This window comes from Vombatus ursinus, unplaced genomic scaffold (genome assembly GCF_900497805.2).
Source record: "Vombatus ursinus unplaced genomic scaffold, bare-nosed wombat genome assembly UNPS02014770.1, whole genome shotgun sequence".
NCBI classification, from domain to species: Eukaryota; Metazoa; Chordata; class Mammalia; order Diprotodontia; family Vombatidae; genus Vombatus; species Vombatus ursinus.
The window spans coordinates 31403420-31430418 of NW_020954548.1; the positions used below are offsets into that span (position 1 = coordinate 31403420).

A 26999-nucleotide genomic window follows, 5' to 3' on the forward strand; every position below is an offset into this window, starting at 1 on the left:
AGAGAGAGAGAGAGAGAGAGAGAGAGAGAGAGAGAGAGAGAGAGAGAGAGACTAATACTTTCTTAAAGAAGAGAATCAAAAGGAATTGGACATGGTAAGCACAAAAAAAAATCCACTAAAAAATGAAACTGATGCTACCTTAGAGAGCCAGGAAACAACTGTTCATTGAGGTTTCTGAATCACTTGTCTGTGCAGAGAGACCAGCAACTTGTTAGAGCAAAGACATAATCTCAACACCAAATTAAAAGAAAGGACAAAGACAAGAAAACAATGTGGAATGCGACTATAATACTTCTTTTCAAACAAGTCACTGATGCCCTAAAATGGGAAGCAGTAAGGAAAAGACATTAACTGAGACAATTACTACTTCCTTTAGAGGCTGGGAGAACGAGGCTGATGACTCTGTGCTGCTCTTCCTCCTTCACATGCAAGTCACACACAAATCAAGACATCATGCTCCTGATGTCATCGGTTCTCTTCGAGAATGAAGCACAAACAACAACAACAACAACTGAGACAAAGCAATTGTCATAATGAGGAAGCCAAAAGAGCCTAGAAACTGCCTTAGCCAGTGAACATTAGATTTCTTAGAGAATTAAAGTAGCAAAAGGTCAATGCTAGTTTAAGATTTCTCACTTCAAAACCTTAGAAAGAAAAATGGCAGGAGATAATGAGTGGCATCAGATTATAAAGCAATGACAAACAGTGGCAAAGAAAGAAGTTTGCAGAAAACTTGGCACGAGATTCAATTAAGCCCAGTTCTCCTGAGAACTTTTAGACATGGAATTAGAAGGAAGATAACAGACAGATAGAAGTGGAAAACATCTATAAAATTTCTATAACAAAGAAGTTTTCTCCATCAATGACAGTGGAACCATCACATATAGATTACTAACATCATAGTCTCTCATGCATTTTAGGAGGAAGTAAAAATGGCCCCAAAGGAGACAAAAATGAGAACAGCAGTTAGACAAAACCAAGTATACTCAGAGGATATTCTTGATGGAGGCAACATCATTTTGAAAGTACTGAGGAACAGATTCTCAAGGTAGTGGAAAAGGAATAAGCATTTGGATAGCACCTGCTTTATGCCAGGCATTATACTAAGCACTCTTCATAAATATTATCTCCTTTGATAGTCACAACCCTGCAGGGTAGGTGCTATCATTCCCATTTTACAAACCAGGAAAAGGAGGCAAACAGAGGTTAAGTGACTTGCTCATGGTTATACACCTAGTAAGTATCTACGGCCAGATTTGAATTTGGGTCTTCCTGACTCTAGGCTCCAGTGCTCTATCCACTGCTCTGAAAGAAGAAGAGATATCAAACATCAAAGAGGAGATATCAGACTGGGAAAATCATAGACACTATTACTACCCCCAAAAAAGGCAGCTAATAGGACCTCCATGACTATCCACCCATATGACTACTATAAAATCTTTATGATAATGGTCTGCTCACGTTTTGAGGATTTCTTTGATGAATATATGAGAAGGAAAAAGGCAAGTTTTCATAAACAATATTTTGTGTAGACCATCTTTTTTTTTACAGTTACATAATCAGCTAAAAGATGCAGAAAATACAAGATTCAATAGTGCTTATTATTTGTTGATTGATCACAAAGAAAGCATTTGTCTTTGGCCCGGATGGCAGTATAATGATACACATTTGGAAGCGGCCAAACGACTGATCCCAAAGAGTAGTGATTAATGGATTGCTATCATTTTGGAGGCAGGTCTCTCTTGGAGTGTCATAAGGTTCTGTCGATGGCTCTTTGCTATTCAATATTTTTATCAGTGACTTGGATGAAGGCTAACCAAATCTGATGATGACAAAAAAAAAAAGCAAAAGGAAGAGCTAAGCAGCTGGTTGACAAAATTAGGATCCAAAAAGATCTTGGCAGACCAAAATGGTAGACCAAATCTAATAAGATAAAGTTAAATAAAGATCATTGAAAAAAAAACTCCTTGGAAATTTTTAAAAATTAACTGTACAAGTAGGGATTAAGGAGGCTTGATTAGATAACAGTATTATGGAAAATATCTGTTTCTGTGAACAAGTTTAATATGAGTCAGTAGTGTAACATGAAAGATTAAAAAAAGATAATGCATTTTTTTTAGGTTTCTTAAAAGAATAATGCTGTTCAGAATGAAGAAGTTGACAGTTCTGTTTTACTTCTCCCTTGCCAGACCCCATTTAGAATATTGTATTCCATTCTGGATACATCTTAGGAAGGAAAATTATCAGATGGATAATGCAGGCGGCTTGGATGGTGAGGGAACTGTAAACTATGACTAGCTGCAGAAGATGGAGATGGGTTAACATGGAAAAGAGAAGACTTTGTGGGGCATGATAGCTGTCTTCAATTATTAGCAGGGATGTTAAGTAAAAGAATGCTGGAATTTGTTCTTCTTAAAAGCCTTTCTCAACCCCTATTAATTCTAGTGCCCTCCCTCTGTTAATTGTCTCCTATTTATCACATATATAGCTTGCTTTGTATATATTTGTTTACATCTTGTCTCCCCCATTAGATTATGAGCTCCTTAAGGGTAGGGACTGTCTTTTGCCTCTCTTTATAGCCCCAGCATTTAGGATGGTGCCCGACACATAGTAAGTACTTAATAAATGTATATTGACTGATTAACTGGTCCCAGAGTGCAGAATTAAGAGCAGTGGATAGAAGTTGCTTGGAGACAGATTTATATTCAATGTAAGAAAAATAAAATGGATTGTCAACAGAAGTAGTAAGGTTTCCATTACTGTAGGGGTTCAAGCAGATGTTAGATTTATAAATCTATGGCTTTTTCTCAATTTTCATTTTTCATGACCTTACTGTAGCCTGCGAGCCTGTCGATTACCCTCTTTTCTTTCTAGGTCTTTGACCCTGCTCTTTCCTGGTTCTTCTCTGAACTGTCTGATTGTACAGCTCTCAAACATCTAGCTATGTAACTCTGAGTAAGTCAGGCATCTTCTTGAAACTCAATTTCCCTATCTGTAAAAGAAGAGAAATACTTGTACCACCTATCTCATAAAATTTACAACCTACAGCATCGGGTTGCTTTGGTCAAAGTACTTCATCAACCTTAAAGCAGTAAAGAAATGTATGTTGTCATTGTCATCACTGTTATTATGCAATACACCTGGACCCTTTCCCTAGCCAAAAGACTGTTTGGAGGTACGGTGGAGATGCCCAGTGCTTTCTAAATTCTGGTTGGTCACAGGGACTCTGGGTCCTTTTTTTTCCCCCAACACTTTCTTACTGGAAGTTAAATAACTACCCAGAGGAACAGGCCTTGGACCTTTATGTTTAGACCACTTATTCTTAAGGACAACAGTGAGATGAGGGTTAGAGATGGGCTAGTGATGAGCAAAGAAATGAAAAAAGGGCCTCCAGGTGTACATGAGTCAGAGCCCTGCCAAACAGGATTAGAAACAGTCACAGTTAGGGCTATACAGGGATTCCCTGAGTCAACAGAAGACGAAAAGGAATACTCTAAAAACAAGAAGGCTCTGAAGCTGCCAAATTCAAGGGAACCAGGGAGAAGCAGAAACCAAATAGAAAGTGAATCAGAGTAGAATATTGAAGGAAACAGATGAAGATGAACACATGAATAGAGAAATCTGGGAGGAGGAGGCTAGTGGTCAAAATCACAGAGAAGCTCTACAAAAGTGAAAACATAGTTTGTGTCATTGTATCATCATCACTGCCACCACCACCTCTAATCCTCTGGTGTTCTCTGTTCCTTGGACCCTAATGTAGTAATACATGATAATACTTCATCTCTTCCTGTTTTTATCTGTTACCTGTCGGCAGCCTCAGAATGGAAGAAAGGCTGGTGTCCTCATTAGGGCCAGTAGAAGCAGCTGTTGCCTTCTTGCTCCCAGAGCTTAACTGTCCTGCCTCCTTGACCGTGGTAAAATCCAGCACTCGAGTGCCCCTTCCATCCACGGAGGTGGATGGAAGCCAAAGCGGTGAGGCAGATGCTGTGATTATCTGGGGTCATACCGCTTCTATTACCCAGGGCATTTTTACATCTGCTATGAGGATAGAGGAATTTTTTAAAAAGGGAACTGAGGACTTATCAATTCAGCTGAGCAGCTCTTACTCAAAGCATGGCATTAAGGGGAGCAGGGAGGTTCCATGGAAACCAGCCAGATGTGCTTCTGATACAGTCATAAAACAAGAGCCATTTCAGAACCCCGTTTCACACAAGACTTTCTCTAATCTCCCCAAAATGCATTTTAGAGCGGCAAAAAGATCAAGCCGTTTGGAGAGAGACTTTTATCTTGAGGCATTGTATTTCCAACTACATCTGTGATTACAGAGTTCCTTAATGGAATGGAATGGAAAAGTATTTATTAAGTACTTACTAAGTGCTAAGCATTGTGCTAAGCTGAGGAAACAAACAGAAAAGCAAGACAGTCTCTTCTCTGAAAGAACTCCCATTATAATTAGGGGTGGCTATGGCTTGATATAGGAAGGTACAGCTACACAGCAGATGGGAAGGCCTTGTGGTCCTTAGGGTGCAGATGACACAGCAGGACAGATTAAAGGGAATGACCTATCACTCTCCATAACTTAAGAGTCTTGTTAGATGTAGGGGGAGAGGAGGTATGGGAATCACTGCAGTGACGGTCCCATTGAGGCTCGGGTTGTCTCTGGGGCAGATACTCTAGTTTTAAGATCCTGGAAGCATGCCAAACAACGGTGAAATAAGTACAGTCACCCTCTAAACTATGGTGGAACTCAAGACTGACAGAGCTCTCATACTCTGAAAGGCACTGAAGAAAGAGCTAGTACATCTTCCTGAATGATAGCCAAGTTCAGTGGAAAGAAGATTTGAAACCCGGGGTCTGGTCTTAGCTCTGGAGCCAATGTACCCTGTGACTTTGGGCAATGACCCCTCTCTTGGCCTGTTTCCTCACTTGCAAAATAAGAGATTGAGTTATTTCCCTTCTAAGATACAAAGTTTATGTTACACACACACACACACAGAGTATTTCAGAGCTAACCATGTTAGCTCTGTTCTAAGCCAGCACAGGATGATAGATCCAGACATAGAACCCTTTCATTTTACAGATGAAGAAACTGAGGCTTTAAGTGATTGCCCAAGATCACCTGGGTAGTAAGCTTTCAGAAATGGAATTTGAACTTAGGACCTTGGACTCCAGAATCAATGCTCTTTCCACCACAGATATCATACTACCCATTTTGGCTGCCCACTTGGGGGCAAAAAGCATTTCCTCAATCCCAAGGAACCACAGTTGTCCTTCCTCTCCTAGGTGCTGAATTGAGCTTAGAAATGGCTTCACAGGAAGCTGAGCTACACACAATGGCTACAGTAGTTCATAGGAGCAAAGAGTATTTTGAGCTGGAAGGGCCAGGAGAGATCAGCTAATCCAAACCCCTCATTCTACAAATGAAGAATTGAGGTCAAGATAGGTCAATGACCCAGAGCCAGTCATATAGTAAGAAGCAGAGATAGGTTTTGAGCCTAGGTACTCTGGCCCTGACTCTAGGGCTCTTTCCATTGTCACATGCTCCCGCTCCAGGTCGGGGGCTCTCAGTCTACCTCTCTCCCAGGTAGGAGAAGTACAGCTCTCACAAGAGTTCCTGCAAAGCATGAGAGGTGATGCAGTGCAATAAAAAGAGCTGGTCTGGGGGGAGGAGGCCAGGGCTAGAGTCTTGCTTGTGCTGTTGAATTTGTATCATTCTATAATCACAGAACATCAGAGCTGGAGGGACCCCCGAGGTCATTCAATACAACCCATAAGCAAACTTAAATCTCTCCAATACCCCTATCCAGTGGTCATCTAGTCTGTGCTCAAAAATAGGGTTAGGAAGTTTTTTCCTTATATTGAACAGAAGTTGCCCTCTCTGTCACTTCTCCCCCAACCCCACATTGGTCCTCTGGAGCCACAAAGAAAAAAGTTCATCCCTCTCTCCCAAGGCACGTTTTCAGTTGTCTGAAAAGAGTGAACACATGGGCACTGTCTTCCCCCATCCCTCCACCTCCACCCCCCCCACCCCATCCCTGGCTAAAAATCCTCACTTCTTTCAACTCTTATTCATTAAGCATCACTTTTAAGTTTTCTCACCATCCCCACCCTACTCTGCTGGGCCTTCTCCTTTATCTGTAAAATGGGGATAATAACACTTCACCTGCCTTATCCTACAAGGTTGTTGTGAGGAAGGGCTTTGGGAAATCATGTATTTACTACAAAAATGTAAGAGATTCTGATTCCTGTGCCTCAGACACAATGGATTGTGCTCCAAACATGCTCTGCATTTTCCTGCCTCACACTGTTCTTCCAAAATGCCTGAATCCTTAGTATCCATCTGCCTAATTCCACCCCATCCTTCAGGATCCAGTTCAAATTCCATCTCCATGAAGACTTTCTCGTTCCCCACAAATGGCAATGATCTTGCCCTCTCCTGTGCTTCCGTAGGATCTCTTCTGGCCAGGGAGACAATATGCCTATTATTAAAATTATTTGTGCAGGGTTATTGTTTTCCCCAGTGTAGACCACATAGGTTGTCTAGACATTTTATTTTCCTGAGAAGATTGTGAGCTCCTGCAGGATCAGAGCTACTTCTCTCTCTGCTACTCTATCCTCCCTGTGCCTAGCATTGGGCCTTGCACAGCAGAAATAATAATTATTCACATTTCTATAGGGCTTTATGGTTTACAAAGTACTTCCCACACACAACAGCCTTCAAGAGATAGGTGGTACAAGTGTTATTCTCTCCATCTTACTCTTTCTTAGATTAAATGGCTGGTCTAAGATCACGCGGTTGCTAAGTGCCAAAGCAAGGCTTGAACCTAGGGCTTCTGCTGACTAGCCCAGTGCTCCTTCTGCTGTGCCATGCTGCCTCTCGAAGATGAGTTTGCTCAGGAGGAGAATCCCAAGGTTTGTATGAAAACTGGTAGCTGGCCAGGGCTGGCTCTAGACTTCTGTTAGGGGGCTGATCTCAGCTCTGCCACCTGCTACCAGCTTGTCCTTGAGCAAATCAATTGACCCTTTGAGGCCCGAGTTTCTTCCCTTCCCTTTCTCTCTCCCTCTTGTTTGTTTTCTCTGTCTCTCTTCCCTTCCCTCCTTTTCTCTCTTCTTGTCCTCTCCCTCCCCTCTCTCTTTTTCTGATTTTCTTTCTCCCCCCTTTTCTCTCTTCTTGCCCTCTCCCTCCCTCTCTCTTTTTCTTTCTCACTCCTCTCTTCTTGCCCTCTCCTTCCCCTTTCTTTTTCCAATTTTCCTTCTCCCTCATCCTCTCTCCAGCCTTCCATATTCTTTCCATCATGCAGACATCCCCCAAACATGTAGACACCATGGAGATTTGTGGTCCTCTCTAATACCCCATCACCTAATGATATACTTAATGCCAGAGACTTCCAGTCAAGAAAACAAGTTATCCTTTAAATTACTTTTTACCTTATAAATGAACACAATTTATACTTGAGAATAAGTGCTTATCAAGACATTATGAAAAAAAGTATTAAATTTCAAATCAGAAGATGTGGGTTGGAATACTGGCTTTGCTACTTTTCACCTCTGTGTCCTTGGGAAAGTCACTTAATTGGCCTCGGCAGGGGGTTGGACTAGATGACCTCTCAGATCCCATCTTTATCTTTCCATGATCTGTAAAATGCACACTTTGAAACTCTGGGGTCTGGTTCTGCTTCTGCTTCTAAGTAATTCTGTGACCCTGGCCAAGTCACTGGCCTCTGTGTGACTCTGGATTCTTATCCATCAAATGGAAATAATAAGACTTGCCCTCCCTTTCTCCTGGGGTTGTTGTGAAAGTGAAATTAGACTCATATATTCACAGACAGAACTAGAAAAGCCTTTAGACATCATCTGGTCTAGTTTCCATATTTCACAGAGAAGTAACTCAACATCATATTTCAACCGAGAGGTGAAGTGATTTGCTTGGGGTCACACAGCTACTGAATTGCAAGCAATATGTATGAAATCACTTTGAATCATTAAACGTTTCTTACAAATAGGAGCGGTTTCTTGCCGTGAGAGAGCAGAAGGAGTATCATAGGGATTTTATGGCTGCAAATGGAGAGTCAGCACAGAACTAAACCAGATTGTAATGCTTGGCAATGAACATTAGCACCAGCTTCAGATTCTGCTCCTCTGTCAGTGACTAGCTTGACAACCTTGGGCAAGAGACCTGACTTTTCTTTTCTGATCTCAGCTTCCTCCTGTGTAAAATAAGGGAGGATTGGACTAGATTATCTCTAAGGTCCCCTCGGGCTCTGAAGTTCCACAATCTTCTCCTCACTGCTCTCTGGCAGAGTTTATCTCTGGCTTTGGGGTGGGCTCAGTGGACATTCCTGGATAGTTTTTGGAATCTAAATAAATCCTCCAGGGAATCCCTGGGATTGACTGTGTGTTTCACAGCTGCCCTGAGAACCAGACAGCTGGAAAATCAGGCAGCTGGAATATTCCAAAGACTAGGATCCCTTTAAACATAGAGCTAGTCATGTTAGTGAAGGGATAACTGCAATCGGTCACCCAGTTGGGAGGCAGGCAAGAGTTAGAGCCACTGGGCTCAATGAATAGTTAGTTATCCCAAATGGCCTATATTCTCATCCTGCCTACATCCTCCCCACCTTCCTCCAGCTTGCTCTAAGACTGCTGATGCCTGCCTCTTCAGAGCAGAGACCCAAGAACAGAGAGTCATGGTATAATGATCCACCCAGTGACTTGCCTTTACATTCCTCAACCTTTAAGACCTGCACCACTTAGCTCTCTCCTGCAGTCTAGGCTCAGTCTCTCCCTGGGCTCTGTAATCGGGCCTAGCCTTGGGCAGGGGGAATATAAGGAGTCAGAGGAACAGAGGTTCATAAAGCTTAGAGCTGGACAGGTCCTTAGAGACCACTTCATTTTAAAGAGGAGTCTCAGAGAGGTTAAGTGACATGTCCAGGGTCTATCCCTGGGATTAGATGTGCATTTCACAGCTGCCCCCAAAGCCAGGACAGCTAGAAAGCTAGAATATCCCACAAACTATGATTCTTTTAAACACAGAACTATCCATGTTAGTGAGAAGACAACTGAGGGGTGTCTGAAATTCCAAGTCTAGGGCTCTATCCAAGATGAAATCCAACTTAATGAGACACAGAATGGTAGAGTGAAAAGTCCACTGGAGTCAGGAGAGATCTGGATTCAAATTCCAGCTCAGATACGGATTTCTTCTGAGCAAGGCACTCCTCTCTAGACTTCAATTTTTGCCTCTATAAGGCAGGAGTAATAATACTTGTTCTACCTACCCCACAGGACTGTTGTAAGGAAAGTGTTTTGTCACCTTTAAAGGGCCAGAGAAATAGGTCCTCTTTCTGTTGTTACAGCCGGTCCTTGCTTTGAGCTTGGTTTTGCTTCTGGACAAAGGGCCCTTTCTTCATGGCTCTGGGACCAGCCCAGTCCTTGTACAATAGTTCTGATAATTGAGTCCTTGTCTCATCCACTCCTGCCTAATACAGCAATTCCCATGAGGAAAAGCTTCCTTCCTTGGGCTGCTCTTTCCCCCTTCCACAGCTTAGCTCCATGCCCAGCGACGGTGCCCAGGCTCAAGGCTTGGGTTCCTATGGCTTGCTATGCAAACTGTCTGCTGCTTCCTGCCTGGGTGCCTGGATGCCTGCCCCTCAGTTTACTGTACATACACCCCTCTACTGCACTCTCCGCCTGCTGCCACCTCAGGACCTGACCCACAGCCACCCTCCTGCCTGGTCCTGCTCTGATTCCCTGATGCTTGGAGACCTTCAAACTCTCTGCATATCTTTATGCTTCCATTTGTATTCTGGGTCCTGCCCATTCCTAGTGAGGACCACCCTGCAGGTCAGGACCAGTCTGAGCAGGGGGAGACGTCGTCCATCATGAGATAGCAGAACGTCACGGAGAGGAAGAGAATCTGGGTTCAAATCCTGGTTTTGCCACTCATTACCCGTATGACTGTAAGCAAATCGTTTCGGTTCTTTGGCCTTCAGTTTCCCTGCTTGTAAAATGAGGTGGAAGCAGAGGGGCTCCAAGGTCCCTTGCAGCTCTCTTGATCTCCCTGTGGTCATGAGTCTCCAGGACCTGCATGTACCAGCAATAAGAGGAAAACGCAGAGAGCACTGCAGTATTGACACTTTGTCCCAACACAAGATACTTTGCAGAAGCTTAGTTTTTTTGTTTTTTGTTTTGTTTTTAATTGCAGAGGCTGCTCTGAAGAGTCCCGGATGGGCCCCAGCCCTGCTAAATTGCAGGTCTGTTTACTAAATGGTCCCTCCCTTAGTTCTCAAGGCTGTTATAGAATCTCATTCCAAAAAATGAGCAGGACAAGATGAAAGTATCTGAAAAATGCAGTGGCTAATCTGCTCTGCTGGAACAGGATTCTTAACCTGGGGTACATGGAGAGATTTCAGAAAGTCCATAAACTTAGATGGGGGAAAAAATTACATCCTTGTCTCAATGGAATCGATTTCCTTTGTAATCCTATGTATTTTATTTTATACTTGTAAAAGCATAATTCCGAAAAGGAGCCTATAGGATTCACCAGACTGCCAAAGGGGTCCAGAGACACACAAAAAGGTTAAGACCCACCCCCACCTCCATCTAGAAGCTAGAAAATGTAAAGGGAGTTGGCTGAAGAAGCAGGGGAGTCATCTTGTATCTTGTATGTTGCCATCTGAAGTCACCCACAAGCAGGCCCCCATGGCAAGGTTTGGGGGAAGGGGTGAAGATGGAGGGATTTCATTCTAGTGGACACCAATGAACAATCATAACATCTTAGAGTTGGAAGAGATTTTAGAGATCCCTTAGCAGGATTTCTCACTCCATGCAGCAGTCCCCCCATGGCATCCCTAACGATGGTTATTCAGCTTTTGCTCAGACATCTCCAATTTAAGAGGACTCTCTACCCATTAAACGAGTTCAGTCTACTGTTGGACAGAAGTTTTTATACTGAGCTGAAAATGGACCCTCTACAGCTTCCAACTATTGGTTCTGCTTCTGCCCTCTGAAGCTACAAAACAAATCTATTTTGTCTTCCACAGCGCAGCCCTCTGAGTACACAAAGAAACTTAGAAGTCTCCCTGTATCTCCTCCTCTCCTGACTATAGATTCTTTGCTTAATTGTTCCTTGTATGGCACAGTTTCACTACCGTGGCCACTTTCCTCTGGGCATGCTTCGGCTTGTCCCTCTTAAAATGTGGTGCTCAAATGGGGACCTGACACTCCTCCAGATGTTGCCTGAAGGGGTAGAGAAGAGCAGGGCTATAATCTCCCTCACTCTGTGCACTTGATGAGTGCAAGACAGGTTTGAATTAGCTTTATTGCAGCCATACCACCCTGTTGGCTCTGACAACAAGAGAGTGAAGAGGGGACACTGGGGCCATCTTCCTCGTGCTGGCTGCTGGCTACCCTGTGGGTGCAACAGACCAGTGGCCCTTCATGGGAAAGACATGAGTACAGATTAATCATTACATTTAAAAGCATCTCCCATCTCCCTTTATTCTAGGCTTTTTCATGCATTCAAGGGCTATGTTATCTGAATTTTTGTCTAAAAAGTAAGAATTGTTTCAAGTGGACATACCATAATCAAATGACCATAATGACAAATGATTTGTTCCAAAGGTTCTGGTCTGATTGTGATCAACAAATAATAATCATAATAACATTGACTCATGTTTACATAGCATTTTATGGTTTACAAAACAATTTCCTCACAACAACCTTATGAAGTTGTTGTCCCCATTTCATAGATGAAGAGACTGAGGATCAGCGAGAACAAATAACATGGCCAACATCATGGTATTAGCGTCAGGGCCAGGACTCGAATCCCACAAGCCACAAGATTCCAAATCCAGTATTCTTTTGATTACCATTTCCATCTTAGATTCATCAACTCAATCCCTTCCTGCAGGTGCTTGGCCCAAAGGGATGTAAATTTTGATTACTGAAACCTCACAAAGTATCTTGGGGTTCAGTAGCTAGACTTATTTCTTAAGGACCAGGCCTTAAACCCAAATCACTCCTGACTCTCATTGATTGGCCAACAATAGGTCCCAGGCCAAGCCCCACTTGGTCATTGTTTGTGCCTTGATTGGCCCAGAGTGAATGTAAATAGCAATTGTTTCTATTTTGGCCTGAAACCCTGAGGGTCTTTCCCTTCCAGATTGATTTTTTTTTTTTAGACTAGGCAAGGAGGTATTATTTGCTTCATTTCTTATCTAACCTTAATCACAGATTGGGCATTGCCTCAGTCAAACTGAGGCCTTTTAAAGACTTCAGCTTAAAGAGGCCAGCGTCTGCATCCAGGGCCATCTCCAGTCATCCTGATCTTTCCACTGGACCCAGATGGCTCTGGAGGACAAAGTGAGGCTGATGACTTTGCATGGTCCTCCCCAACTCAAATCCAATCCACTTGCATGTCATGGCATCACTTCCCTGATATCATGGTCCTCTTTGAGAATGAATGACAAACAACAACAACCACCCTTCTACCAAAGGAGGGGGCTTTGTTCTCCAATTGGTTCTAACAGAGAGATGACCAGACAAAAATATTAACCTAATAGTGTCAAGAAATATAAGTCAGCCTGACTGTTCTGGCCTATTTTTCTGAGAGTATCCAAAATCTCTGGGCGGGTAGATTTCCTGGAATTCTCAGAACCAACAGTGAAATCTGTGACCTTCTTCCCCTGACCAGGCATTGACACAATACATCTGACCCTCACTGACCTTTCCCGGAAGTACTTGATGGCCTCTGGGTCAATGAAGGTTGGCTCCTCCCGGAATCCCTGCTCAAACACTTTACGTTTATGCCGAAACTCGATGACAGTCTTGGTGTAAGAGTTCAGTGTGGTGACTGAGGCTGCCATGCAGCATGTGAAAGAACCCCAGGCCAGGCTGCAGAAAGAAAGACAGAGAAAAATAAAATAAAATAAGGAGAGACCACAATAAAAGAGGATTAAAACACCTAGGGCTGGAGGAAAGGGGAACTCATCTGGATGATGGCTGGACAGAGTCACTCCTGGGCTTTGTTACCTATTTCTCTTTATCCGCATCTCACCTTTCTTTCCCAGAAATTCATAGGTTCATATATTATTGGTAGAAGTTGAAGGGCCGTCAGAAGTCACCTAGTCCAACTTTTGTTGTACAGATGAAGAAACTGAGGCGTAGAGCCAGGTCTAATCTACATTGTACTGTACTTTTGGTGTTAGCACATGAATCACAGCTGACAACCACAACAAAAAAATCTTTTAAGTTCTAGGACTTAGAAATTTGATGGGAAATCAACTGACCCATGTACATTTGCCAAAAGTTATGCCCACTACACAATTGTATTCAGCCAACCATAGAAAGACTAGGAAAATGTAAAGGGGTGTATGTGTGGCAGAAAAAGAATAACTACTTAGTCAAGAACGGAGCACCAGCTATTCCCTACTGTTCTGTTCTAAGCCCAAGAGAGATAGATGTTATCCAAGTACCTCCCCTCCCATAGGAGGCAGGATCCCATTTCCTGTTGTCCTGTTGTATGAATCTATTTTGTTTATGAATTCCCTGTAGAGCATGGAGCCCTGAGTAGAGAACCTGCTAGTCTTTGTCTGTCTGTGGGTAGAAGAAAAGATACTGGCCTGAGCTGACCTGATGGCCAGGGACGGCATCCACTGATGAGATGATGGCATCCACTAGACTAACTTCTTAACTAAAAGCGTGGCTTTGAGGCTCCTTCTGCCTCTATTCCTCAGGAACGATAGTTGAGGGAAAAGGCAGTAGTATCCTTGGAGTTGGGGACTATTAGGGGAGAGAGGGATAGTGTTGAAAATACAGGTTGCTAATGGCAGGGGTGGAGGGGGGAGTGTATGATGATTTGAGCTGGTTGTCGTCCCTGTATTCCATCCTGGTGAGCCATAGGGGGTGGGAAGCAGACAGGAAGGAAGGAGGGAGGGGGGCATGGCAACTGGATTAGAAATTAACTCTGAAAAGTTTCAAGATTGAATCAGTTCAGTCGTTTTCAGTCATGTCCTACTCTTTGTGATCCCATTTGGGGGTTTCTTGGTAAAGATACTAGAGTGGTTTGCCATTTTCTTCTCCAGCTCATTTTAGACATGAGGATACTGAGGCAAACAGGGTTAAGTGACTTGCCTAGGGTCACACAGCTAGTAAGTATCTGAGGCCAGATTTGAACTCTTGATGAATATTTCTAACTCCAGGCCTAGCACTCTATCCACTGTGCCACCTAGATGCCCAAGACTGAATACCCACAGACAAATCTAGATTAGCAGGACTTGATTTCTCTGTTCCCCCAGGAACTCAAAGACAGGATATATTTACATTTGAGATTGACAAAAAAAATCATGACCAAATGGCTGTAGAAGTTGGCCCTAGGCCTTCTACTTTCCCCCCAGCCCCCACTTCCCAGGTTCAGTGAGTTTGGAACCAATGAAGACTCAACATGTCAAGGTGTGCTTTCCTTCTTGAACTCACAATCTCTCCTGCAGCATAGTTGAGTCCTATTCACCAAAGCTAGATAGCCTGAATACAGTATCATGCCAAAGGGATGTTAGAGATCAGAAACTGTGTAGATGTTCAGGGTCAAGCAACAGGGAGCTCTTTCTCCAGCTGGGAGGGCCAGATTAGCCTGCAGTGAGTCACTATCTCTGCCGTGGTTTTGTTTTTATGCAAAAGGATGACAACACCGGCCTGCCTCAAGGGAGATGAATTAGATAAAATGCATCCCTCTATTTCCATAGTCCTGTTCTAGGACAATAACTACAAACTGATCTATTTCAAACTGCTTTAATAGGCCTTGGATTTTTATAGGAGAACACATTAATGGATTGCCTGGAAAAGCTTCTCTCGATTCAATTCTGTAAGTGAGCTAATGGGGTAAACATTTGGATGCTAAGCCATGTGGGGAAGCATGGTGCTGGGGCAGCTCTTAGCCCCAAGGGAGGTAACTAATCTGCTGTTTCTCCTGGTAACTGGAGGGCACAGAGAGAATAGAGGTAGGGAGAGATACGGTTTAGCACAGTTGGAATCTGAAAAGAGTGTAGGCAATGGAGAGGGAGCCACTATCTACTGTGCCAAGCACTTTTAAAATGTAAAATGGCATAGCACAAATTATAGCTGACATTTATTGGAGAGGTTTTCAGTTTATGAAAACATTTTCCTTACAACAATTCTATGAAATAGGCATAATAAGTAATATTATCTCCATTTTACAGAATCAGAAAGGCTAAATAATTTAACCATCATGCTGCCAATCATTCTTAGAGTTAGGTCTTAAACCCAGGTCCTCTGACTTCTAATCCAATATTCTTGCCATTAGACTACGATGGCTCTCAGTATTATTATATACCACTCTATTCACCATCATCACATATATCTGCTGGGGTGGAGAGAGGTGTTCAGTATGGTGTGACCTCAATAAAAAATAAATTCTTGTAAGGATGAGGCTAGTGCTAGTCAGCTGATTAGATTGTAAGTTCCTTGAGGGCAGGCACTATCTTAGGCCTCTTTTTGTATTCCTGGTACTTAGCACAGTACCTGGCACATAGTAGGAGCTAAATAAAATGTATACGGATGGAATTAGAAGACCTAGGTTTGAATCTTGGTTTCTAGTGATGTGACCTAAGACAAATCATTTTACCTGTCCAAGCCTCAATTTCCTTATCTGTAAGACTACATTCGGTTATTTCCAATGCCCCCTCTAGCTCTAAAAACTATAATCATATAGCAAATGGGGCTGAGTCCCCAGCACAAAAGGAGCCAACCTGGGGCGAACTGGAGGAAATCAGCAGTCACTGGGAAGTAGCCAAGGACCGGGGACAGATGGAACGTGCAACAGAACACCTAGAACACCTAGTCCGAGGAATGAACCCATTAGAAGTCACAGGACAAGGAAGGGATTTAACCAGTGCCTCCCCAGGTCAGCACAGTGAGGGCCAGAGGGGAGCTGGTGCTGGAAGCAGCTCATAAGCACAAATCTAAGTCTTACTTAGGACAAGAAGATAGGCAGACACATAGTGAAATGAGAAGAGGGGGTTGAAACCAGACTTTAAGAATCTGAATGTTTTTCTTACTAGAAGAGGCTGATTTGGTGCCCCTCATACACCAAGCTGAACTTACACATGGTCATGGTCAGGAGGGATCCTGCACTGAGCTGAATTTTTCTATCGGGGATAGGCTTGCAATGAGCCATCCATACCATCCTTGTGACCAAACACATGCATTCACAAGCAAGTTGGCAGTCAACAAGGTTGCAGTCTGAGCCTATGTTTGCATCCTCATTAGCCCTGCACTCTTAGAGAATGTTTCACTTCCTTCTTGAAATCTGAAAATCAACGTTTTCATTAGAATTGCAGCTTTTTAGAATGTTACCATTAGAAGGACCCTTAGGGATCATCTAATCCATTGCCCACGCTTACCAACTTCATTTTCCAGAGCCAGACCACTATGATAGAAAGAGCCCTGGCCTCATTAAGAGTCAGAAAACCTGGGTTCAAATCCAGATTCTGCTACATACTTGCTATGTGGCTTTGGAACATATCATAACCATGCTGAGCGTCAGTTTGCTGACCCAAAAAATGGAGATAGTAATAATATTGGCATTATCTACCTCACAGGGTAGTTGTGAAACTTTGCAGAGCTAGAAGGGTTACAGAAATGTGAGCTTGAAATGAGAAACCTGAGCCTCAAGGGAGTGAAGTGATTTATTTAATGTCACAAAGTCAAGCTGGTTAGTGGTTGGGTCAAAACCAAAACTGAGGTCTTTCAAGGCCCAGCCTTCATTCCATAGTACCTTCTACCTCCCGGAAGTGTTTTCTTTCAATCCCTTAGCCAAATGTTTACAGTTTTCTTAGTCTTACTTTCAGCCAATCCCTTCTCAAGGGACCTTGGATAGCTAAAGCACTGAATCTTGACAAATGGCCCCACACATATTAAACAAGAGAGATGACATAGCAGAGCTCTGGAAGAACCCCCAAATGTGAGCTTTCTGGAGGGATGAAAAATGGTCCAAATCTATCTTCTCTGGGCCTCAGTGACAGGAGAAATATATCAGCACTAACACATCGCCACTCACTCAAATCTGTACTATGAATAAGTCAAAAGAGAAGTTGGTGACCCACAGCAGGAGAGGCAGGAGGAATGGGCAGGAATCCTTTCATCTCTACCCTCTCTGGGGGAACATTCTTTGCCCCAGAGACCAAAAAGCGTTCCTCAAGAATATCAATGAAGGGGCTTAAGGCGTTGGGGATTTTTGAGTGGGACTCCCATCTCCTGCCCATTCCCAAATGTAGCAGAATGGTTCTTCAACATAGTTGAAGGGCTTTGGGTATCCCAGGACTCACATCCTTTACCCCTGAGTGGGGAAGGGAGAAGACTCCAGTGAAAAAAATCACAGATCACAGGTGTAGAGGTGCATGGGAATTGAGACATTATCTAATGTCTCATTAGAGACATTAGGGCTTCTTAAACATTTTCCACTCGCTACCCCTTTTCCCATTTTGGCAGCTTTTCTTGGCGCTGTGTGGCCTGAGGGCATGCACAGTGTAAAGTGCACATGCTTTGTGTTAAGAACCAACGCTGCAGTGAAGCTGCACAATGAAACACGGGCAAGCCCTGCCAGAAACACCCCAGATTCATTACGAGTTTGATTTTTAATCAATTTTTGGTCATTGTGCATTCAAATACTTTTACTGTTACCAAATTTTTCATGACCCCATATAGAGTCGTGACCCACAGTTCAAGAAGCGCTGTATGGTCTAATCCAACCCTTTCATTTTAAAGACGAGAAAACTGAGGCCCAAGGAGTTTAAGTGACTTGTCCAAGATCACACAGTTTGTAACCATCAGCAAGGGACTTTGCACACATCTGACTCCAGAGCCAATGCTCTTTTTCCTAAACTACAGTTTAGAAAGCTAGACGTTTTGGAAGGAACTTTCATAATCAAGTCCAATTGTTCTCATTTTACAGATAAGAAACTGAGGTCCAGAGAGGCTAAGTGAATTACCCCAAATCACACAACTAGTTAATGGGGAAACTGGCATACAGTCCATTGGCTTGGTTGGAATGGCTAATTCAGGAGAAGGCAGAAGACCTAAGTGGCAGAGCTAGCTAAAGGTGATGCATGCAAGCAAAACAAAAAGGTCCAAGCTCAAGGAAGAAACTTCAGTCAGCTGCTTGGTGCTATCTGCATTTCAGCTTCCAAATCTCGGACAGATTCTTTAGACTTAAACTCCCTAACAGGCCACCAGCTCACCTTCTCCTCTTAGCCCCACAGATCTCCTCCCAACTGGAACTTCTCTTCTCCTGCCTCAGGTAAGGATTTCTTTTCCCCCAACCTTGGTGGTAATGGTCACTAATTACTGGCACACACTTGCCTTCCCTTGGGTGGGTCCTGACAGCTGGGACTGGGTCTTGCAATTCCAAGCCCAGGGTGCTTCCACTATGCAGTATTCAAACTCAGCTGGACTTTCTGAGGCAATGAATTGACTCACTGAGATTTATTTTGGGGCTGGAGGATGTGGTCCTTCTTGAGGCATATAAATTAATGGCACATGGACTACCTTCAGATGGAGCTGAGATCATACTAATGAGCAAGGCCTCTGTAAGCCTACAGGATTTTGCACTCACCCGTGATGCGGTTACTCATTGGTTCCATCACATTCCCTCCCAGCACTCCCTGTTTCCCACCCAGGGCAACACATGAACCTTTGCTAATAACAATAATAACTAGCATGTATATGGCCTTTTAAGATTTGCAAAGCACTTTACCCATGCTGTCTTTGTTGGTAGGGAAATCTCAATCCACTGACTCCCTCACTGAGGAACCACAGTCAGGGCCTTTAGCATCAGTGGGAGATGAAAAGGTGGGGAGGAGGTCATTGTCAACAGCAATTACATGCTCTTTTTCTGGCTTTGTGAGTCTGTGACCATGCCTAACTACTCCATACGGATAATGTCAAAGCTTTCTGACCAGATGTCAAAGAGCTATGGCATTAACAATAGCTGAGAGGTAAAAAATTTGAGGATCCAAGAGATGAAGTGACTTTGCCCAAAGTCATTTGATTAATAAATAGCAGAGACAGGAGTTAAGCCCATGTCTTCTGATGCCAAGTCCATTACTCTTTCCACTGTGATTCTCCTTAGAGAGAAGAAAAACAACTCTCTCTGACATTTGCCTGAGGGAGCTGCTGTCACAAGCTGAAAAGGACACATACCAGAAAGACCAGCCGTAGTCCCAGGAGTGTGGTCTCCAGTCTTCAGGTCCCAGGCTGACGGTGACTTGGAAAACTTGAGTGTACATCATATGGGCGACCATTCCCAGGAGACCTGGAAAGGAGGAAGCAAAACAAAACACTGTCAAGAAACCAAAACTCATCTCTGTCCTTGCCTACCTGACTGCCTGTTCAGTGGCATGGCATCCCCTGCCTCCCTAGAATTCCTCCAGGGCTCTAGCTGTATCTGACCAACTTAAGCCTTTCCATGCATTTCAGTGACTGACTCTGATTTTAGCCCTCTTTCATAAAGATATCCTTTTTATCTAATGGAAAAACTATAAACTTTCAACTTTTGTGCCTGTGCACATACTGTTTCTATCACCTAGAATTCAATTCAACAAACATTAAATGCCTAATATGTGCAGAGCACTGTGGTAGGTGTTGAGGCAGATATAAAAATGATTACAATGTGGTCCCTTCCTTTGTAGACAATCGTCCCCATTCCAGTCCTGGCCAATGCCTGCTGACATCCTTCAAGACCCAACTCAGATGCCATCTTCTCCCTTCCTTGTCCCCCTAATCAGAAATGAACTTTCTGTCCTTAGATCTCACACATATCACCTTGCTTGTAATACTTTTATGTACTAATCATGAGTTATTTCATATTATAGTTATTTTTACACTTTCCTTGTCTTCCTCTACCATACCATATGCTCATTGAGTACGGGAGTTCTTTCTTATTCATCATTGTATTATTCCTAACCACCACCTCCACCACCTCCAGTACTCAGAACTATGCTTTGCACACAGTTGGCACTTATGTCACAGAATCAAGGAACTGGAAAGCTGGAAGGTACTTAAAAGAGCATCTTGTCACCTTGTTTTACAGAGGAGTCAGGGTGGGGGGGCAGGGCAGTGGATAACTTGCCTAAGGTTCCATAGATAGGAACTGACTGGGCCACGATTCAAATGCAACTCCTTTGACTCAAGATCCAATGCGCCTCCCTCTCCACCATGTTGCCCACATCAATGTATAATAATAGTAATAATTATTATCATAATTATAATAATAGCATTTATATAGCAATTCACAAATATCTCATTTTATCCTCACAACAATCCTGAGAGGTAAGTGCTATTATTATTCCCTTTTCATAGATGGGGAAACTGAAGCAGTCAGGTTAAGTGACTTGCTCAGGGTCACACAACAAGTAGGTGTCTGAGGTCACATTCTACCCGTGGTGTCACCAGCTGCCTCTGACATATGGGAGAAATTACTTCTCTTCAGTCACATGTTGTTGTAGTTCAGTAGTTTCAGTTGTGTCCAACTCTATATGACCACATTTTGGGGTTTTATTGGCAAAGATATTGCAGTGGTTTCCTATTTCCTTCTCCAACTTATTTTACAGATGAGGAAACTGAAATAAACAAGGTTAAGTGACCTGCCCAGGGTCACATAGCTACTAAGTACCTGAGGCCAGATTCGAACTCAGGAAGATGAGTCTTCCAGCATTCTATCCACTGGGCCACCTAGCTGTCCCAAGCATGGTGCCCAATCACATGGCAGCAGAGCTAGAATTTAGACATAGGTCTCTGACCCCAAGTCCAGGGCCTCTTTTCATTAAAAAAAAAAATGTGAATCGAATTCAATGATGTCCTTCATTAAATATGTGTGGGAGTAAGGGGAAGGAAGAGAATAGGGAATATGGTGTATAAACATAGGAGATCTGTAAGCCACAAGGAAAAAAGAGGCTCTGATGCTACTGTTGTAGATGGAAGTTACTTTAGTTTGGTATCTAGTGTCTACCCTAGTCTGTTGAGTCCCTATCCCCGTATATCAAGGAGCACACAGTTTCCAGTACAGCTGAGCTCTACCTAATCAAACCATGCTAAAACTGCTTCTTCTGATGCAGATGAATGTCATCTGGGAGCCAGTGGACTGTCCTCTCTCAGCTCTGTGGTACAGGCTTAATGCCAATGACAATACCTCAGGCTTTCCCATTACTGGCTAAGGTACCAGCTAATGGAGTTTTTATCTTTCTCCCTAAATATTTGGTGAATAAATGAGTCAGTGATTTGCTGAAAGTAGAGACTAGTCCTAGGGCCTAAAGCAGATTTTAAAAATTAATTGCCCCAGGGGCAGCTAGGTGGCCCAGTGGATGGAGCACCGGCCAGCCCTGAAGTCAGGAGAACCTGAGTTCAAACCTGGCCTCAGACCAAACACCTGACACTTACTAGCTGTGTGACCCTAGGCAAGTCACTTAACCCCAATTGCCTAAAAAAAAAAATTGCTCCAGAGTAGACTGAAGTAGACTTAGTATAGGGTGGCCAAAGACTTGAATGGACCTCTTTGACACTGGTACCAGAAACTGTTGCCTTAATGACAAAGGTGTGTGATGCCTTAGGCTCTTGGATGCCTACCATACCACAGGGTAAGCTGCTCTCTCTCTCTCTCTCTCTCTCTATATATATATATATATATGTATATATGCACACACACATATATATACATATATATATATATATCCTTGTGGATTCAGGGTTTCAAAGTGGGGAGGAGAGGGAATCAATTAATTCCTCCTCTCATTGCTTCTGGGAAACCTCAAATACCCCCTCCACACAAAAACCCCAGGGAAGAAAAGAAGCAAAAAAAAAAAAAAAGCAAAGAAGGGGAGAAAAAAATAGAAATGGCAGAGGTATTGAGAAGGCCATTCTGGAACAAATTTCATGTTCTCAGAAAATGTAGAAGGAAGTTCAAGTCAGAGCATCATAGAATATTAGAGCTGGAAGGGAGAGTAGAACATAGAATACAGAATTTTAGAACTAGAGGGAAGCTTAGAGATCAGCTAATCCAACCCCCTTATTTTTTAGAGGGGGTAACTGAGGCTCAGATAGGGAAGGTGATTTTTCTATCTTAGTTACACAGCCAGCAAATGGCAAAGTTCATATTTTCTAATTTTCTTCACAAGTCCTGTTTTCACTCTAAAGAACTGCTTTTTCTCAAACAAAGAGCTGGATCACCATTTCACCTGGAGTTCCTGACCTCAAGCCTTATCAACAACATATCAGCAAGACTTTGGAGCCCATAGAGGCCCAAAGCATTTCTGGCTGATCTAGGCTCAAACTGCCATCAACCAGATGCCCTTCAGGGTCTGCTACTGCCATAATCAATAAGGATGTTCTTGCTTTGACTCTAGCATTAGCGTTTGAAGATCTCTCTTATCTGATAAAGGGTAGTAATCTGGCTGAAACAATGAAATTCTATTAATTCAGAATAACTGAGGGGAAGGCTAGGATGACTTGTCAAAAAAAAAAAGATTTGACTTACCATAGATCTTTAAAGAAATACAGTTTCTTTAATCAATTCTATTTTTTTATTAGTCATCTTAGTGGATGTGATAACTAAAACACAGGTTTGGGTTTTGTTTTTTTTTAGAAATTAAGAAGTTGTATTAATCTTTTTTAAAAGACCTACATTATATAATAACATAATATAAATGTAAAAGTATTTTAACATAGAAGAATATATTTCTAGATCCAGAAGAATAACATTTGTAGCTGATATTTATATAACACTTAAAAATTCACAAAGTGTAGAGACTGAAGGCATGTGGACAGAGTCCTTAACTTCTTGAATCTCTGGTTTGAAAAGGCAATGACTTTTAGGCTTCATTGTATCATAGAAAGAACCCTGGACTTTGGAGTCAGAAGGCCTGCCACTCCAATCTAAAAACATGGGCAAATTACTTTACCTTTCTCCACCTCAATTTCCACACCTGTAACAGGGAGATAATAATATTCATGCTACTTCCTCCACAGGATTGTTTGGAGCAAAGTAGTTTATAAACTGTAATGTATTATTAAAAAAAAAAAAGTGAGTCTTTTTCTTTTGGACTTGAAGTCGTGATTTGGAACTTCCATGGAGGAAATTCTTTCTACCACTATAGATGAGCATGTGCTCTGCAATTTATGGTGTCAGAAAGCTATGTGGGGCCATGAGATGTTAATGGATTTCCCCAGGGTCCCAGATACAGTATGTTAACACAGGAGGAAGGACCTGACCCTAAGTCTTTGGATTTTAAAGCCAGTTCTCTAAACACTATACCATACTACCTCTCAAACTAATATTGTTGTTGTTCAGTCATTTTTCAGTCACGTCCAACTCTCCATGACTCCATTTAGGGTTATCTTGGCAAAGATACAGGAGTGGTTTCCTATTTCCTTCTCCAGCTCATTTTACAGATGAGGACACCAAGGCAAACAAGATTAAGTAACTTGTCCGGAGTCACACAGCTAGTAAGTATCTGAGGCCAGATTTGAATTCATGAAAGTGAGTCTTCCTGACTCCAGGCCCAGCACTCTATCCACTGCACCACCTGCCTGCCCTTCAAGCTGTTATTATCATGACCCAAATGCAGCATGACGTGGTAAATAGAGGGCTGCCCTTGGAGTCTGAAAGAACTAGGTTCACATGCTGCTTTTGCTCCTTATCTGTGGGACTCTCTGTGCCTCAGTTTTCTCATTTGTAAAATGAGGGGTTTGGACTAAATGGCCTCTAAAGTCCCCTCTGGCTCTGACTCTATGATCCTCGCTTAAAACTTTCTCAATTTATGAAAATCTAGATTTACACAAAAAATAAAGAGATAGATTGATTTACAGAAAGAAAAATTCACAGTAGGATTCCTTTAAATAGAGCGCTCCCCGAGTGCATTTTGAATGATTCAACTTACAAAAATTTGATTTACACTCATCTTTTCAGTAGCAAATGTATTTTGGAAAAGCAAGGCACAGCTATAAATCTTTGAAAATCTACAGATGAAAGAATCATTTCTAATTCATTCCTGAATACAAATCATGGGCACCACATCTGAGCTACTGAAATTCTGCAATTAGCAGGGTTCATATTAATGAGGTTCCCCTGTCATTTCAAGAGGATCCCTGGCAGAGATACTAAAAATGGAACCCACTCTTGTTAATCTTTGTCACCTCAGGGCTTCCAGATCACCCGTGTCAAGGACGGAGGGTTCAAGACTTTGACACGGAGGAGACAGGGAAGAAGAATAAGAAACTTTGAGCTCTGGGATGTACTAGAAATAAGGAAGAAATGGTATCCTGTTCTCATCAGGATACATAGGTACCAGGATTTGTACCTGGCTCAAAGAGAAAGGGATGGATCACAGTGGTCAGCAGCTGCCTGCAGAGGGGCATGGAAGTGGCCATATGTTAACATGACATAATGAATCAGGAGGCACACTTTCTCCTTTGGATTGGTCTGTGAGATGTGATGAAGAGCTTACCAAGACATAACAAACGTAACAATACACTACTCATTGCTAATGAATCATAGAGGAAAAAGTCAAACTACCCAAAGGAATGAGGAAGAGATAGGTCTCTGAGAATTATGAAGTCCTAGAAAAGAAACTAAAAGGCTTGGGGGCAAGGAACAGGTTGTATTTTCATCACAACTTCTAAAGGATGGTAGGGACTTTAGGGAAGAAAGATTGATATGGGAAGTAGATGGCCAACCCTGAAGATGATGTCAACTTATGAGATTATCTTCATGGACCTTGGTTTACGATGCTGTGATTTGATGAGCACATAAACTAAAAGCCTGAGTTTGTGGAAATTTCCAGTTAATACGGTGGGGATGTGGATGTGAAAGGCTGTTAAGTATAGAGTCAGATTTTAGAAATTTTGGGGAAAATGTTAGCTCTTTTAAAAAAAATTTTTAATTGAATTATTTTTGTTGCATTTAAGTTCTGTCTCCCTCCCTCCCTCTCTCCCCACCCCATTCTAGAGAAGGCCACTATTTGATGCAGATTTAGAAATACATATAAAACCATACTATCCATACTTCTATTTATCAGTTCTTTCTCTGGAGGTCAATAGCATCTTCCTTTTTAGGTCCTTTGTAGTTTATTTGAGTATTTATTCACAATTATTCTTCCATACAATATTGCTATTACTGTATGTGACATTCTCTTGGTTCCACTCACTTCACTTTTCATTATTTCATGCAAGTCTTTCCATATTTTTCTAAAATCAATCAGCTCATCATTTCTTACAACCCAGCAGTATTCCATCACAATTACATACCATAACTTGTTTAGCCATTCTCCAATTGATAGGCATCCCCTCAATTTCCGGGGTTTTTTTTGCCACCATAAAGAGAGCTGCTATAAACATTTTAGCATATATAGGTTCTTTTCCTTTCTCCCTAATCACCTTGGGAAACAGACCTAATAGTGGTACTACTGGGTCAAAAGGTATACACAGTTTTATTACTCTTTGGACATAATTCCATATCGCTTTTCAAAACGGTTGGATCAGTTGACAGTTCCACCAATGTTGTATTAATGTCCCAATTTTTCCACATCCCCTCCAACATTTATCATTTCCCCCTTCTATCGTTTTAGCTAATCTCATAGTTGTGAGATGGAAATGTTAGCTCTTAAAGCAGACATCTGAGAGTCCTTGAAGTAAGAAATCAAGCATCTTAACATATGTTGAGTCACATCGATGCCCCTGAATCCTGGGGACTAGTATGTTGAGGGGAGGTTAACGGCTAATCATCTTGCTTGAAACCTCCTTTTGTTCCGTCTCTCAGAAAGGCAGAAATCTAATTCCTATGCACATTGCCTTGGTGTGATATGCCTTGAGCCCTGATTACCTTGTCTGAGGGACCATATTCTCCCATTTGGAGATGCCATCTGGGGGAAAGAAAGGAATTATGGTGATAAATACAAATGAGAGTTCTGTATTTCCATCTGGCCCATCTTTATTGCTTTCTGTCTTGAAGTGTTTATGCTAATGCTGTGTTTCATTTAATTAAGATATCAAGGTGGTAGCTGATTAATTAATTTATAACCATGCTTATCATTAATGTTGTCTACAGATATTACTCAGAATTTTCAGAGAATGTTCACGTATAAATAAACATTCTTGCATTTTATTGGCAGCAATCTAGAGATTGCTAGCATATTATCAATATCATTCATTTATTCACTCTACAAATATTTATTAAGGGCCTACTGTGTATAATGCACTTGCATCTGGAGCTAGGTATAAACTTCTGTCCTTGAGAAGCTTACAGTGTAGCAAAGGTGAAAGGAATGTACACAGATTACCGTGATACAAGTTAGAATACGTGTATAAGAAGAATAAAAAATGCTCTATGATTAGATGACAGAATGAAAATAGAGAATGGGATCAGGGAAGGCTTCTTAGAGGAGATGGCATTGGAATTGGGTCTTTATGGACAAGTATTAACATTATACACATGACTCTAAGGGTCTCAGGAAGCTAGGTCTAATTGACCACAGAAATCTGAAGAAAAGTGAAAAATCAAATAAACTATCCAGCATTTTCAAATATTCTGAGGTTTGGTACTACATAAACTAAATAGCTGCACATCTGCTTGAATTTTACAGTTTTCTTCTGGGTCTTTGTCTTTATGCAAACCTGGCTCTGCTACACTCTGATTTTGTGCCCAAGTACATTTATACTTCAACTACCCCCCACCCCAGAAAAATGATGTCTATTCTATGTTTAAAACTCTCTCCTGGTTCAGCTTTCGAAAATTCTCTGTTTTTTGAAATGTTTCACAACCTTTCTGGTGAGCACATTCAAGGGCAGGGGTGGGGAACCTGTGGTCTCAAGGCTACATGTGGCCCTCTAGGTCCTCAAGTGTGGCCCTTTGACTGAACCCAAACTTCACAGATCTTTTTGAATTTGTTCTGTGAAGTCTGGATTCCGTCAAAGGGTCACACTTGAGGACCTAGAGGGCC

General features: G+C 42.3%; 1 protein-coding gene across 2 annotated transcripts in view; it reads right to left on the bottom strand.

Moving 5' to 3' along the window:
- GSG1L (GSG1 like) overlaps positions 1–26999 on the bottom strand; it is a 353520-nt gene that overhangs the window by 62417 nt on the left and 264104 nt on the right. For both annotated transcript variants that reach the window (XM_027863127.1, XM_027863126.1), the window contains 2 exons: positions 19213–19324; positions 12724–12891 (listed from right to left, as the gene is read on the bottom strand). In XM_027863127.1, coding sequence (XP_027718928.1) covers positions 12724–12891; positions 19213–19324 — 280 coding nt within the window. The remainder of the gene's footprint in view (positions 1–12723; positions 12892–19212; positions 19325–26999) is intronic.